Genomic DNA, 12,005 nt, shown 5'->3' on the forward strand with positions numbered 1-12,005 from the left:
GAGAGCCGATCAAATGGTGCATATCGCTTTTTTTTACGTGTGAGGAACCACGTATCGTGCTTTTTAACCCGTAAAGCGTGTTATTCTTATTAATCCTTCACTGGCATTGTAGAAATATAAAAATCGGCTCACAGGACTGTCTATTAGATCAAATTAATTACAAAAGATGACTGAGGAACCTTTGTGGAGAGTTTTACGAAATGGAAAGTGTGCAGAGCAAAAAGAGAAAGAGAAAACAGCGAGTCGGTTTGTACCAGAAATCTCATTGGTTCGCTGCGCACACCTGTTCGATTTCCGATACTACCAACTCGTGCGTAAAATACCATACGGACAGACTTTCCATGAAGTATTCTCTATCGATTGAATTGTCATAACAGCTCTTGATTCTAGTTCCGTCGATGATATCCACAATTTTTCCATGGAAATTTAACAGTGTCAACTTGAGAAAATATTGTAAGTCCACTCGACAAAATGTAGTAAGTCCCCTCTTCCCAGGAAGTGATGGGAAACCACCTAATGAAGTTGTTGTAGTACTTTAGAATTTAGACGGACGATCATCCACTTGAAATCACACCCGCTACCACAGAGCTGGAAAAGAAAGAAACTTTGTGTTGCATGACTCACTTTTTATGTCCTTTTGACACAAGGGTGCAGAAGAAAGAACAAGAGAAGATGGAACATTATCAAGACCTTAATTTAGAAGTTCAGCGGAGGATCTGGGGCGGTTGAAAGTGTAACCAGGAAATTTAAAACATAAGGGCTTCAAGCCTGTTCTGAAACTCTTTTGAAACCTCACGAAACTCACAAGGAAACACTTTTTTTTTCATCTAAAGCAACCTGTTCGAAGCATTCCTATAAAAGATCGCATTTGACTCGTTTCGTTTCCATGTTTTTTTTTGGAGTGTTTCCAATGCATTTGAAGTTTTAATGTGACACTAGCATTCTAACGAATTGCCCCTTTTTCAACGTAGGAAAAGCCTCTGCTCAAGTTGTTACAGACACAAACCCAACACTTACCAAAGGAGATGCCCTGGAATTGACCTGCAAAGTCAACAAAGAAACAATAAGTATAAAGTGGAAAAAAGATGGAGGCCCAATAACAGAAAGAGCAATTATAGATACCCGATTAGATGAGAAAAAGAGTAAAATTGCTCTTACTAGTGTTGTGAAAGAGGACAGTGGTGAATATTCTTGTGAAGCACATAACAGGCTAGGAAATGTGGCTCGCTCTGTTGTGACAATAAATGTCAAAGGTAAGTTGTTTAAGGAACTACATATTATATCAGTTATTAACCATGTAAGGTTATTATTATAAAATACACGTCCGCCTTTTGTGTTCCTCCGAAACTTTTTCAGTGCTTTTTTGGTCATCTGGGAACTAGAAATTTGAAAGGAATTAAATTTGAAAGAAATTTTAAAAAACTGTTTTAAAGCGAATTTTAAATAGTAGCAGTACGTATTCTACATATTCTATAATTCTTTCACCAATCTTTCTCTTTCTGTCTGCCTGTTTTTGTAAATCAACACATCTGCGCCTGTTTTCTCAAAGGTTATTCCCGGCCACCCAACGCGAGCAACGAACAACGTAAATTGTTGGAACAAAAAAAGTTAGCTCTCTATCTGGATAATTGGTGATATTAATTTTTATTTTTAATGCCGACCAGCAAATTACTTTCCTACTAAGCTTCTTCTGTTATTGTATTTCACGAAATTCAGAGGCTCCCTCCAGCAGCTCACTGGAGTGGTACTATGTTGGGGGACCTTTGGCTGCTGTCGTTTTTCTACTGGCGTTCATTTCATACATTAAAAAACGCCGTGAGACAGGTAAAATATTACCATACGAAAATAAAATGTCTTCATATGGCAGATTGTGGCATTTAATACGTCAGTGTTTTAGAGCACGAAGGAGCTATTTTAAGCAGGTCATATTCTGCATTTCCAGCACTGATTTTGAAGGTCCCTCTACAGTCCCGGCAAAGACCATTACTAATCAAATTACAAAAACGTTACAAATTATATGAAACTAATCACCATGATATTCCTTCTCTCGTTGTTTCACAACAGAGTCAAATATAAGTCACACGTGGTTTCTGAGTCGCAAGCTTTAACTTAGTTAATGACTCATCCTTACTCACAACGAAACGATTTCTTTCATCTCTTTCCACATTTCCTTTGATAATAGCCCCACCTGAGGTGCCACCCAGGCTGCAGTAAGTGAATTGTTTCTTTTTTTTTTAATGCTCACTGTTTGAACGTGTGGTTATTTCCGAAGTTTCTAACTCTTGAATAGATCTCAGTAGAGTAATGACAAGCGCCACTGCTGAGCAAAAAAGTATTTTTTTTCAGTTTGGACCGATTTTATTCATCACCAAGAGCACGTGGTCCAAAATAAAAGATTTTTCCTTTCGAAGCAGCGGCAGATTTCGCCGTTCTTATCAAATGGCAGTCAAATGTTTCCTAACATTCTTTCTATTTTGGATTCGTCCGTCCTTCACTTGTTTTGACATCTTGTTTAGTATCTTTTTTTTTGTTACCAGTACGCTGAGTTGTGGGTGGCATACTTGTAAAGAAGAAGAGAAGCTTTGACCCTTCGTCACTCTTTGTAACAGAAACTACAGTTAAAATACACTCAGAGTCTTGTAGACAAATTTAAAATACCACTCGATATATCGATTGTAGACAATACTTCGGATGGTTTTGGTTAGTATTTCATTTCTCGCGAAGGGACACGATATTTATCTGACGTAAAATGCCGAAAAACACAGTCGGCGCTAGGTTATCTTCATGAGAGGTTTATTCAATCTTTTTTTTTTTTTTTCAATAAAATCTCCTCTCTGGGTCGATGAGTCGAAAAAACAGGTTCAGTAAATTGGTATCCAAATGTCACAAGTTCTGAAGCACCCGGAAATGAAATGAAAAATGAAATGAAAAGAACAAAAATTAAAGTGGAGATATAGAAGATATCTTTACCACGTTACGCTAAACCAGATTCAAAGAAGGAAAAGATAGATAGGTTAAAGTCTTGTTTTCATCTGCAATTATTCAGTGAAGGGGAAGATGAAGTTGAGATGGATCAGCTGAACGTAAACACAGATGGATGGGAGATTGCAGCTGACCGCCTGAACCTTCGTGAGCATATTGGCAAAGGGGCATTTGGTTCAGTGTGGCGAGCGCTACTGGGTCGTTCCCGTGGCAGACCTGGAAATCGCACAGTTGCTGTCAAGTGCTACCTACGTAAGTAATTTGTTAGATCTTTTTTAACTGAAAGCTTAATTCATCTATCCTTAATCAATTTTCAATGTTTTTCATCTTCATAGAGAGCATTTCTCTTAGAACTCGCTTAATTAACCTATCTGATATATAAAATTGATAGTTTAAAAGCTATGCGCTGTTAAAATGATTTACCAGCTGGCATGTCAAATAAGTAGCGAAGGGTTCCCCGAGGGACCAGTCGTCAGGTAATTTGTCACATAACGCAACGAACATATAACAGAACACGGTTATCATTTAGAGTATAAGCAGCTGTGGAGACAAATGGAAATTTATTGATTAAATTGCATTAAAGCGTATAAAAGCGGAAAATACTACAATACTAAAAATGTCACTACTTTCACTCCACCACAAGTCACCCGCTGTTCACCTATAACCTTCTGACGTCGTATATTTTGCAAAGTTGCCCGCTTAGAAACTTTTGATGGGAAATCATGTCATGTGACCTCAAAGAAACTTAGAAACTTAGAAACTTAGCCTTATGCCCGTCTTTATCGATAACACCCCCTATTCAGTGGAACCTATATTAAACGGTCAACCATCCCCGCGCGTGACCGCTAAATACAGGTTCGACTTTAACAAGCTTACAGAGTCAAATGAATTTACAATAACTCTGGAAATGCTTATGAATTTATATAACATTTTAATAAGATAAAAGCAAGGATTAGGTAGCATGTGAACGGAAGGAAACAAGAAGGCACAAACAGAGTGTATCTTAAAAAATTGTCTCAAATATCTCTTCGACCGATTAGGTGTTATAACAGGTGCGATTTCCTGGCTTAATCGCTTCTGTACTTTTGTGAGTTGTCTGTAGACAATCGCGCGGTTCAATGAGCTTACCTAGTTAATAACGATTGCTCTTCCTTGGGAAATAAATTTTTCAACGAAGATGAATCTATTTTGGAAATTTCATGTTCAATACAATTAAACAGGACCACCAACTGACATTTTTTTGACAAGTATGGATTTTATGGGGTTTAGAAAACGTAATTTATCTTTTTTTAAATGCAAACCAAATGCAATTTGCGCTGATAGTTTAAAACCAAATATACAACATCTCTAGATGTGGATGTTTACCACATAATTAATTGTGTCTCTCTTGATATGCAATGTTTGTTTGTTTATTTCATTTTTTTTGTGGTTTCTTAGCAATCTCCGGAGAGAAAGGAAGGAAAGCCCTGTTGAGAGAGATCGAGTTATTAAAACTCTTTGGAAGGGAGGGCCATGAAAATGTTGTTAAGTTCATTGGTTGTGTTACAGTTGGAGGTAATTGTTATGATCATAATCAGCTAATTCACAGTAACGATAAAAACATCTCTGAGGTCAACCACTGGTACCATTACTTTTATCAGTATTGCTAAGATGGGGTACTAACTCGATGGTTATTTCATTTTTTTGACTGTTTTAAAGAAATTTACTTCGCACTGTATGTAGGGAATATTACTTGGAAGATTTTAGCTTTAAAATCTACATGCTAATTGTGATAAAAACTTTAACTTAAGATGGCAAGTCTTTGTCTATTTATCAGTCATCTCTGTTTTTCTCTCTCCGTTTATCTGTCTGTCTGTCTGTCTGTAGATTTCTATCTGCCGTATGAGTCCGTCTATTTTCTATCTGCGTGTTTTCTTCTTTTACTTACCACCTCTGTCTGTGCTTTGATTCATTACAGATATAACCTAATGTATAAATAGATAAAGCATGTACATTTCAAACACATTTTGGAACTTCTGCACTGCTTGCCATATAATAATTTTCTTGTGTTTCCCTCTTAGCTCAGCCGATACTTATTATGGAGTACCTGTGGCGAGGTGACTTGCTGGGCTATCTCAGAAAATCCAGGGGGGTTTTCGACCAATATCATCATGGGGTCGGAGGGGTCGACCACTTGACAACGTATGACATGGTGCTGTTTGCTAAACAGATCGCACATGGTATGACTTTCCTCGCGTCCAGAGGGGTAAGTGCTCAAACTCTTCCGGGTTATGGTCCTGCATGTGTTAAAATGGCATGACTTGCAAATCGTGAGAAGAATACTCTGTACGGCTAAAAAATATCCAGCACATTAGAGAAATGGTCTGAAATAAGCATGATGTTAAACTTTCTACCTATACCTTATTTTTTTATTTTATGTAGTTTATCAACGTTCCTTTTAGCAGATTATATCATTATTTTTTTTGATTTCAGGTAATTCATCGCGATCTTGCAGCTCGTAACATCCTTCTTGATGAGCATCGTGTCTGCAAGTTGACTGACTTTGGGCTCTGTTATCAGGATTTCAAATACGGCCCAGGAAATGCCAAGAGGGTAATTTTCAGAATTTTTTCATCATTTAGTCAATTGGTTTTGGGGCTGCTGGCATGGAAGATAAAAACGTGAAGAATTAAAATATTACTGTCCTTACAAACATTTCTTTTCAGTTGTACAGTCTTACTGCAAAACATATTTCCCTTCAATGGGGAGCCATTCTAAGCGTATCGAAACTTTCACAGAAAAAAAAAATGTACCTAAGGGATGAACACAGGAAATAAGAAAGCCGGAAGAGATATCGTTCTCCGAATAACAAAGATACAAACTCGAAGGGCGAAGTAACACAGGAGATTTAAAGCAAAAGGAGTGTGTGAATTGTTTTCATAGAATTTGTTCAAAGGTGTCTACTGCTGTTGACTTTATCGTGAATCCTCACATCACGGTTTTAATCTTATATGCAAATTATTGTAGGAGCTGTATACAAGCCTCTTTAGATTTCAGATGTTTATAATATTTTGGTTACTCATCCAGGGATGTATCCCAATCAAATGGACTGCACCCGAGATTCTCTTTGGACATGTGGAACAGCTGTCAACCAAAAGCGATGTGTACGTACTGTATTGGTTATTATCTACATATATTCCATAAGTGAATATTTTTTACGATTCTACCTTAACGTAGCGAGGGAAACTAGAATATTCAGTGCTCTATTGATTAGAGGGTCATTAGGAAACGTCAAGCTGGAAAACAGCTGAGGTTACAGCTGTAGTTTGAGACTTTATATGAATATTGAGTTTAACGAGCAATATCCAAATTCTGATTAGAACAAGAAAAGACGGATGAAAGGATGAGTGGATAATTAAACTAATAAATATGGCGTTTTCTCTCAGGGGGGTTGATTATATCTTGATGGCATGTTTCTAAACATCCCAAGTATCCGAGTAATTATTATCTTTCTACCCCAGTTGAGATATATCGTCATCCTTCCATTTCTTTGACAGGTGGTCCTACGGCATCGTCTTGTATGAAATCTTCACTGTCGGTACTTAACTTATTTGTTACTTTATATTCAGGAAATATACCTGCCGAAATTGCACGCATAATTACTAACTGATGAGTGATACCGAGCGGACAAAAGAGCATTCTACAATAGAGAAGTAGAAGCAATACTCAATGTCGCTGATAAATAAAATTATGACGATGCATAACAACTTGACATAAAGCTTAAGTTTAAGTAGAACTGTATTTAGTACATAATTGAAAAGCCTTAAATCCATCGCTACACTTAAATTTGTATTTTTTTACAGTACTCTTTCATCTGATGTAAAACCAAAATGTGTTTCAGCAATCAATTGTCGTTTTCTCAGAAGAATCATTTCGATCGCGCTGAGAGGAATGAAAGTGATTACAACAAAAAAAAGTATGCTTTTCTGAAAAACAGAAAAAAACATTATTTTTCCACAGGAGGCATTCCTTACGAAGGATGGTCTCAATCCACGACAATGAAAAATATCGAAGAAGGTTATCGTCTGCCAAAGCCTGAACATATCGACGACAGTTTGTAAGTGTTGTTTCCTCTGTGTGGAATGTTATATGAGTCAAAAGCAATATCGATTGCTGCTGTGGTCAGGTGTTTTTGATACACTCGCTCTGAATAAGTAGCCTTCCTAAGAAATTAATTTTATCTTGTCACTACAAAAATTAAAATGAAAAGTTATTGAGTCAAATAAAGAATACGATGGGTTTTTCATCACAGAATTTGTTTGAGCTGCAATGTAATGAGATAAACTTAGCATTTCAGTTATTTTTGTAACTAGTTGTGGTTTCTCCACTTTGCTACTCGCAATATTAATGCCTACCACAGAATTACTGTGATCATATGTCCCTGTGTTTTTCTATAGATACGCGGTGATGTTAAACTGCTGGAAATACGAAAGCGCCAACCGGCCACACTTTGTGAAGCTCTACCAAACAATGGATACATATATTAAAACAAAGGTTTGCCATACAGCGTCTAATTCAGTATATACTTCAGAAATTGAAATTTGTATCCTATCAAGTCAATTGCGAATTTCTTTTCACGTCAATGTGATGTCAAAACGCATTAACTACCCAGCCGCTTACAATTTGTAAATTCAGTTTCATCATGAGCCAATGTTACTTTTAAACATATGCAAGTGTGGTTACGTTATGTCAGTCTGGACCATCCTTATTTTCCCTCTGTTGTCTACACACAAGAAAGAACGGAACAGATCTTAAAATAACAGTTTTGGAAAACTTTGACAGAAAGGAAGACCATACCTGACGTTCAATTCATGCAAGTACTAATGGTTCTTGTCTTTGTGATTGATATCTGATCTGCTCTTTTTTTTCTTTTTAGTGACTCATTTTTGGAATTTCTTTGTTGAATTTTTTAAATTCATTCGTTCAAGTTTTATTAACTCCTGCAGTTCTTGATTACCTTCTAATCTTTTTCATAGACATATGTAGATATCTTTGACGATGACAAGTATGATCAGGATAAGTACAACTTTGTCGATGACCGTGGAGCTGTTGCAAACCCAGAAGATGTAGGACCGGACGAGCTTGGAGCAGCTGCAGCAAATCCCATCGGTGAAGTGGGTGAACACGGCGCTACGGCACATCCCTTTCTGGTTGCAGTGGACGATGATGCTACAGCTTTCCCTCTTGGAATTAACGCAGGAGACGAAGGAGCACCTGCAACGGATCCCTACAGTGAAGTGGGTGAACACGGTGCTACGGCACATCCCTTTGTGATTGCTATAAACGATGGTGCTCAAGCTTTCCCTTTCGCTATTAACGTACCAGAGAAAGGGGCAGCTACAGCAAATCTCTCCCATGAAGTGGGTAAGCACGGTGCTGCTGCACATCCCTTTGTGGTTGCAATTGACGATGGTGCTACAGTTTTCCCTTTCGCTATTAATGTACCAGAGAAAGGAGCAGCTGCAGCAAATCTCGCCCATGAAGTGGGTAAGCACAGTGCTACTGCACATCCCTTCGTGGTTGCAATTGACGATGGTGCTACAGCTTTCCCCCTCGCTATTAACTTACAAGACAAAGGGGCAGCTGCAGGAAATCTCGCCCGTCAAGTGGGTAAGCACGGTGCTACCGCACATCCCTCTATGGTTGGAATTGACGATGGTGCTACAGCTTTCCCTCTCGGAATCAAAATAGAAGAAGAAGGTTGCGCAGCATACCCTTTTGAGAGTGATAAGAAAGATATGGATGCCCAAGCGTACCCTTTGGAGAGTGATACTTTACCATACCTTAGCGAGAACGAGGAAGAAGATGTTGATGACTCCGAGTGCCCTCTTGCGATTGAGGAAGAAGAAATTGATCCTTTACCATCCTCCCTGGTGATGGACAAAGACGGTCTAGCTGCTTCAGGATGTCCCCTTGTGACTGACGAAGAAGATTCTGATTCTCTACCATGGCCCCTTGTGGTTGAGGAAGAAGATTCCAATAACTCAGCATGCTCCCCTGTACTTGGGGAAGAAGATTTGGAAGCCACAGAATGCCTTTCTGTTACTGAAAAAGAAGATCCTACCTCTTTCGCACGCTCCGCAAATGAGGCGAACAAACCCGATGCCTCACCATTCCCTTGTGTGATCGAAGAGGAAGATCTTGATTCTTTAGAATACAATCCTCTGATCGAAAAAGAAGGCCTCAGTGATTTCGTCTTCCCTCCAGAAAATCAAACTAATGACGAAGGTGTAACAAGTGAACCTGAAAATACCGTTGGTTATGAAGGTGCTGTAGCAGTTCAATCTGAAAAGGAGGCAGCAGAAGAAGAACCTAAGACTTGCCAGCTAGAGTACACGAAGGATGAACAAGACGATCTTGGAAACTATATGGACGACCAAAGTGATGCTGTAGACCTTTTTGACGGAGACGCTGGCTTACAAGAGTATGACGGTAATCAACTTACTGCTACGGATATAGACGAAACTGGAAGTGACGAAGACGAGGAGTCATCTGAAGCAACTCCTCTTGTGCTGGACTGAGGCTTAATAGCAGAATTGCTGAACCTCTAAGGTTGTAGTCTTATAACACTCTGTAGTAATTTGTAGTTTATATTTCGAGAATTTCAGCCTCAATATTTCATAGTTTTTTATTTTAAGACGTAGGTTTTTTCGTACTTTTACTTTAGTAATGCTTTGGTAGTGATGATAACCATTTTCATAGTTTATAAATGGAGGTTAAGTGGAATTTCCTTCAAAGAAAAAACTTGTTTATTTACTTCACTTTTGCATTTCTTAGTTTACCATTTATTCACTTGGTGCACTTGTCAGTGCTTTGTTGATGTTATTGACTGCAGGCTGATAGAGACAAAAAAAAGAAAAAAAAAAGAAATTGCTGTTAAGATAATTTTTATAACTGATCAAGTCAGAAATGCTGCGTAAGTTTGTGAGTGTTGTTCCTAGTATAAGTAATATTTCCTAATCTAATTAAGAATAATTTACTTGTTGTAAAGCACTCCATAAATGCTTCAATAAACTTATTTAAGCTAAACTCGTTTCGCTTACTCCATTCATTGCAGCAAAATTGCTGGTCTGGATCTAACTGTAGATTTGAAGGATACCATAAACTAAAATGACATCTGGCCTCCATCAAAGAGTAAGATTGACGAAAATCCAGTGGCGCTGCGTCAGTTCTGATAAGTGTATATATATTTTTCTATTCCCAGCTTACGCTCGCTTAGCAACCAGGAGTAGCATATCCTCAAAACTTTATTAACCCAATACATTTTATCCTTTTTGTAGACAGCTACTGACTCACCGTTCTCTATTCCAATTTGTTTATTAGATAGGTGGTATTAAGCTGATTAGTCTTGAATGTTGTTATTTCACATCACTGCTTCTAATCATTGTCTGAGAAAAGTGTTTTAGAAGTTTGAAACATAAATGACCCCATTGTGATGATTCTTAGTGCAGAAGTTAGCCTAAGGCAGATATTCCAAGTGCCGAGGAAGCATTATTTTTCACTTTTTATCTCCACAGTTTCAGGCATTTTGGCGTCTCGGGATATTGTGTTTGAATATTGTTGACACTAATCGTGCCTTCCTGGTGCACTATGTCAGCAAATATGTCGAGTTTAATCAAGCAATAGATGGCGTTTTCAAGAAACACAGACGAGCTAATATAATAATGGATTCTCACTCAGTCATTTTTCATTTTTTTTTTCACGAGCACTTACATATAACGCTGACATTGCCTAACCCATTGCTTCAACTTTCATCGTGAGAAGTACTGTGCTATGATTTTTAGAGAAATAGGCAACGGCAGTTATTTTCTTACTGTCTGTCGCTGTGTTTTTTGACATGAGCAGGGCCTTTGACAAAATAAACGAGGGAATTTCGGCGTGGCTTAGTTCATCATTAATCTATCTGATAGAAAACAAGTAGCGCTCATAAATTCTGAGTCCCTGACTCTCTGGTCTTTGAATCCAGAGTGCCACAAGCGGTTGTTTCATGACTTGTTTTGTTCAGAATTTATGTAAATGACTTTTCATATGCCCCTCAGTCTTGTTTTACTGAATATTATTGGATGATATTAAACTTCACATTTCTCTCCCAGTTCAAGGCTGGGCTAAGACAACAATTTTTTTCTTAGACAGGGAGTGTCCTTTAAATTAGAGTGAAATAAAACCACGATCGTTGATCAAAAGATCGGTGGGGACTGATGTCGATCTCAAAAATTTTGGTGTTTGCCTTTTTTTCAGTATTTATCTATTTGACTGTTCAATATGCTTATAAGGAAGTATTTATCGTTTAGATAGGGTTTTTAAATTTCTGCACACGAAATTAAATTTAAATTTCTTTTTTATTTGAATCTCCCGAAAATCTGACATATGTCGATCCATATATAGATATAAGGAACCCGAAAGTAGTCACTAAAACGTTACTCCGCACATCCTTCTCCATTCACCTCCAGGGGATTTGCGCCCAAAAATGTTGTGATTATTACAGAAATAAATTATTCAAAATCATCTTTTTGTATTATTTTATCTCACAATATTAAATTATATACAAAAACAAATATTCATCTAAGTGCCGGTGGCTAGGGGTAGATATTTACATCTCCGCTTGGCAGCTCGGTAAATATCGACCACTAGTTAACTCTACCTTGGTGAAGAGTTAAGAAATAATCATTTGATAAACTTTCAATAGGGCGATTGGCATCGCAACTTATCGTAATAATGCAAACATTTCCAAGAAGCCAATATTGGAAAATGGATCATTTTTCTATCCGTATCTTGTAAAATTAATCTCAATGAAGAAAATATAAATAAACTTGAAAGGTCTTGGGTGCTATAATACCAAAATATAAGCCATTTAATTACCAATCAGCCATTTTTGTGGCGTCCTCAATTTGTGAGATGTTTAATGTGGTCTTATTTGATATTCAAGCATGACGCATTTTAAAATAAAGGTTAGACATATTCATCTTGAGGTTTTTCCTCCTAAT

General features: G+C 37.6%; 2 protein-coding genes across 2 annotated transcripts in view; both read left to right on the forward strand.

The window, feature by feature from the left end:
- The window catches only part of LOC149045660 (protein sidekick-1-like), a 51,220-nt gene extending 47,978 nt beyond the window's left edge, over positions 1 to 3,242 (forward strand). The window contains exons 9-12 of the mRNA XM_089205938.1: positions 972 to 1,253; positions 1,717 to 1,824; positions 2,183 to 2,210; positions 3,047 to 3,242. Of these exons, the coding sequence (XP_089062064.1) occupies positions 972 to 1,253; positions 1,717 to 1,824; positions 2,183 to 2,210; positions 3,047 to 3,242 (614 nt within the window). The remainder of the gene's footprint in view (positions 1 to 971; positions 1,254 to 1,716; positions 1,825 to 2,182; positions 2,211 to 3,046) is intronic.
- Positions 3,243 to 4,178: 936 nt separating this feature from the next.
- LOC149045661 (uncharacterized) lies at positions 4,179 to 10,050 on the forward strand. Its single transcript, XM_089207407.1, has 8 exons — positions 4,179 to 4,536; positions 5,043 to 5,227; positions 5,455 to 5,574; positions 6,049 to 6,125; positions 6,519 to 6,559; positions 6,982 to 7,078; positions 7,419 to 7,515; positions 7,998 to 10,050. Exons 1-8 carry the CDS (start codon positions 4,380 to 4,382, stop codon positions 9,540 to 9,542), a joined length of 2,319 nt encoding a protein of 772 aa, XP_089063533.1. The 5' UTR covers positions 4,179 to 4,379; the 3' UTR covers positions 9,543 to 10,050.
- The last annotated feature ends 1,955 nt before the right edge of the window (positions 10,051 to 12,005 follow it).

This window comes from Pocillopora damicornis, chromosome 5, assembly GCF_964200805.1.
Source record: "Pocillopora damicornis chromosome 5, jaPocDami1.2, whole genome shotgun sequence".
Classification (NCBI taxonomy): domain Eukaryota; kingdom Metazoa; phylum Cnidaria; class Anthozoa; order Scleractinia; family Pocilloporidae; genus Pocillopora; species Pocillopora damicornis.

What these genes read in the sequence shown, in the direction of transcription:
- LOC149045661 (XM_089207407.1), top strand. Translation starts at nt 4,380, where the DNA reads ATGTTTGTTTGTTTATTTCATTTTTTTTGTGGTTTCTTAGCAATCTCC. An exon ending in CTTTCCTCGCGTCCAGAGGG is followed by an intron (nt 5,228 to 5,454) that starts GTAAGTGCTCAA and finishes TTTTGATTTCAG; the next exon opens with GTAATTCATCGCGATCTTGC. An exon ending in GTATGAAATCTTCACTGTCG is followed by an intron (nt 6,560 to 6,981) that starts GTACTTAACTTA and finishes ATTTTTCCACAG; the next exon opens with GAGGCATTCCTTACGAAGGA.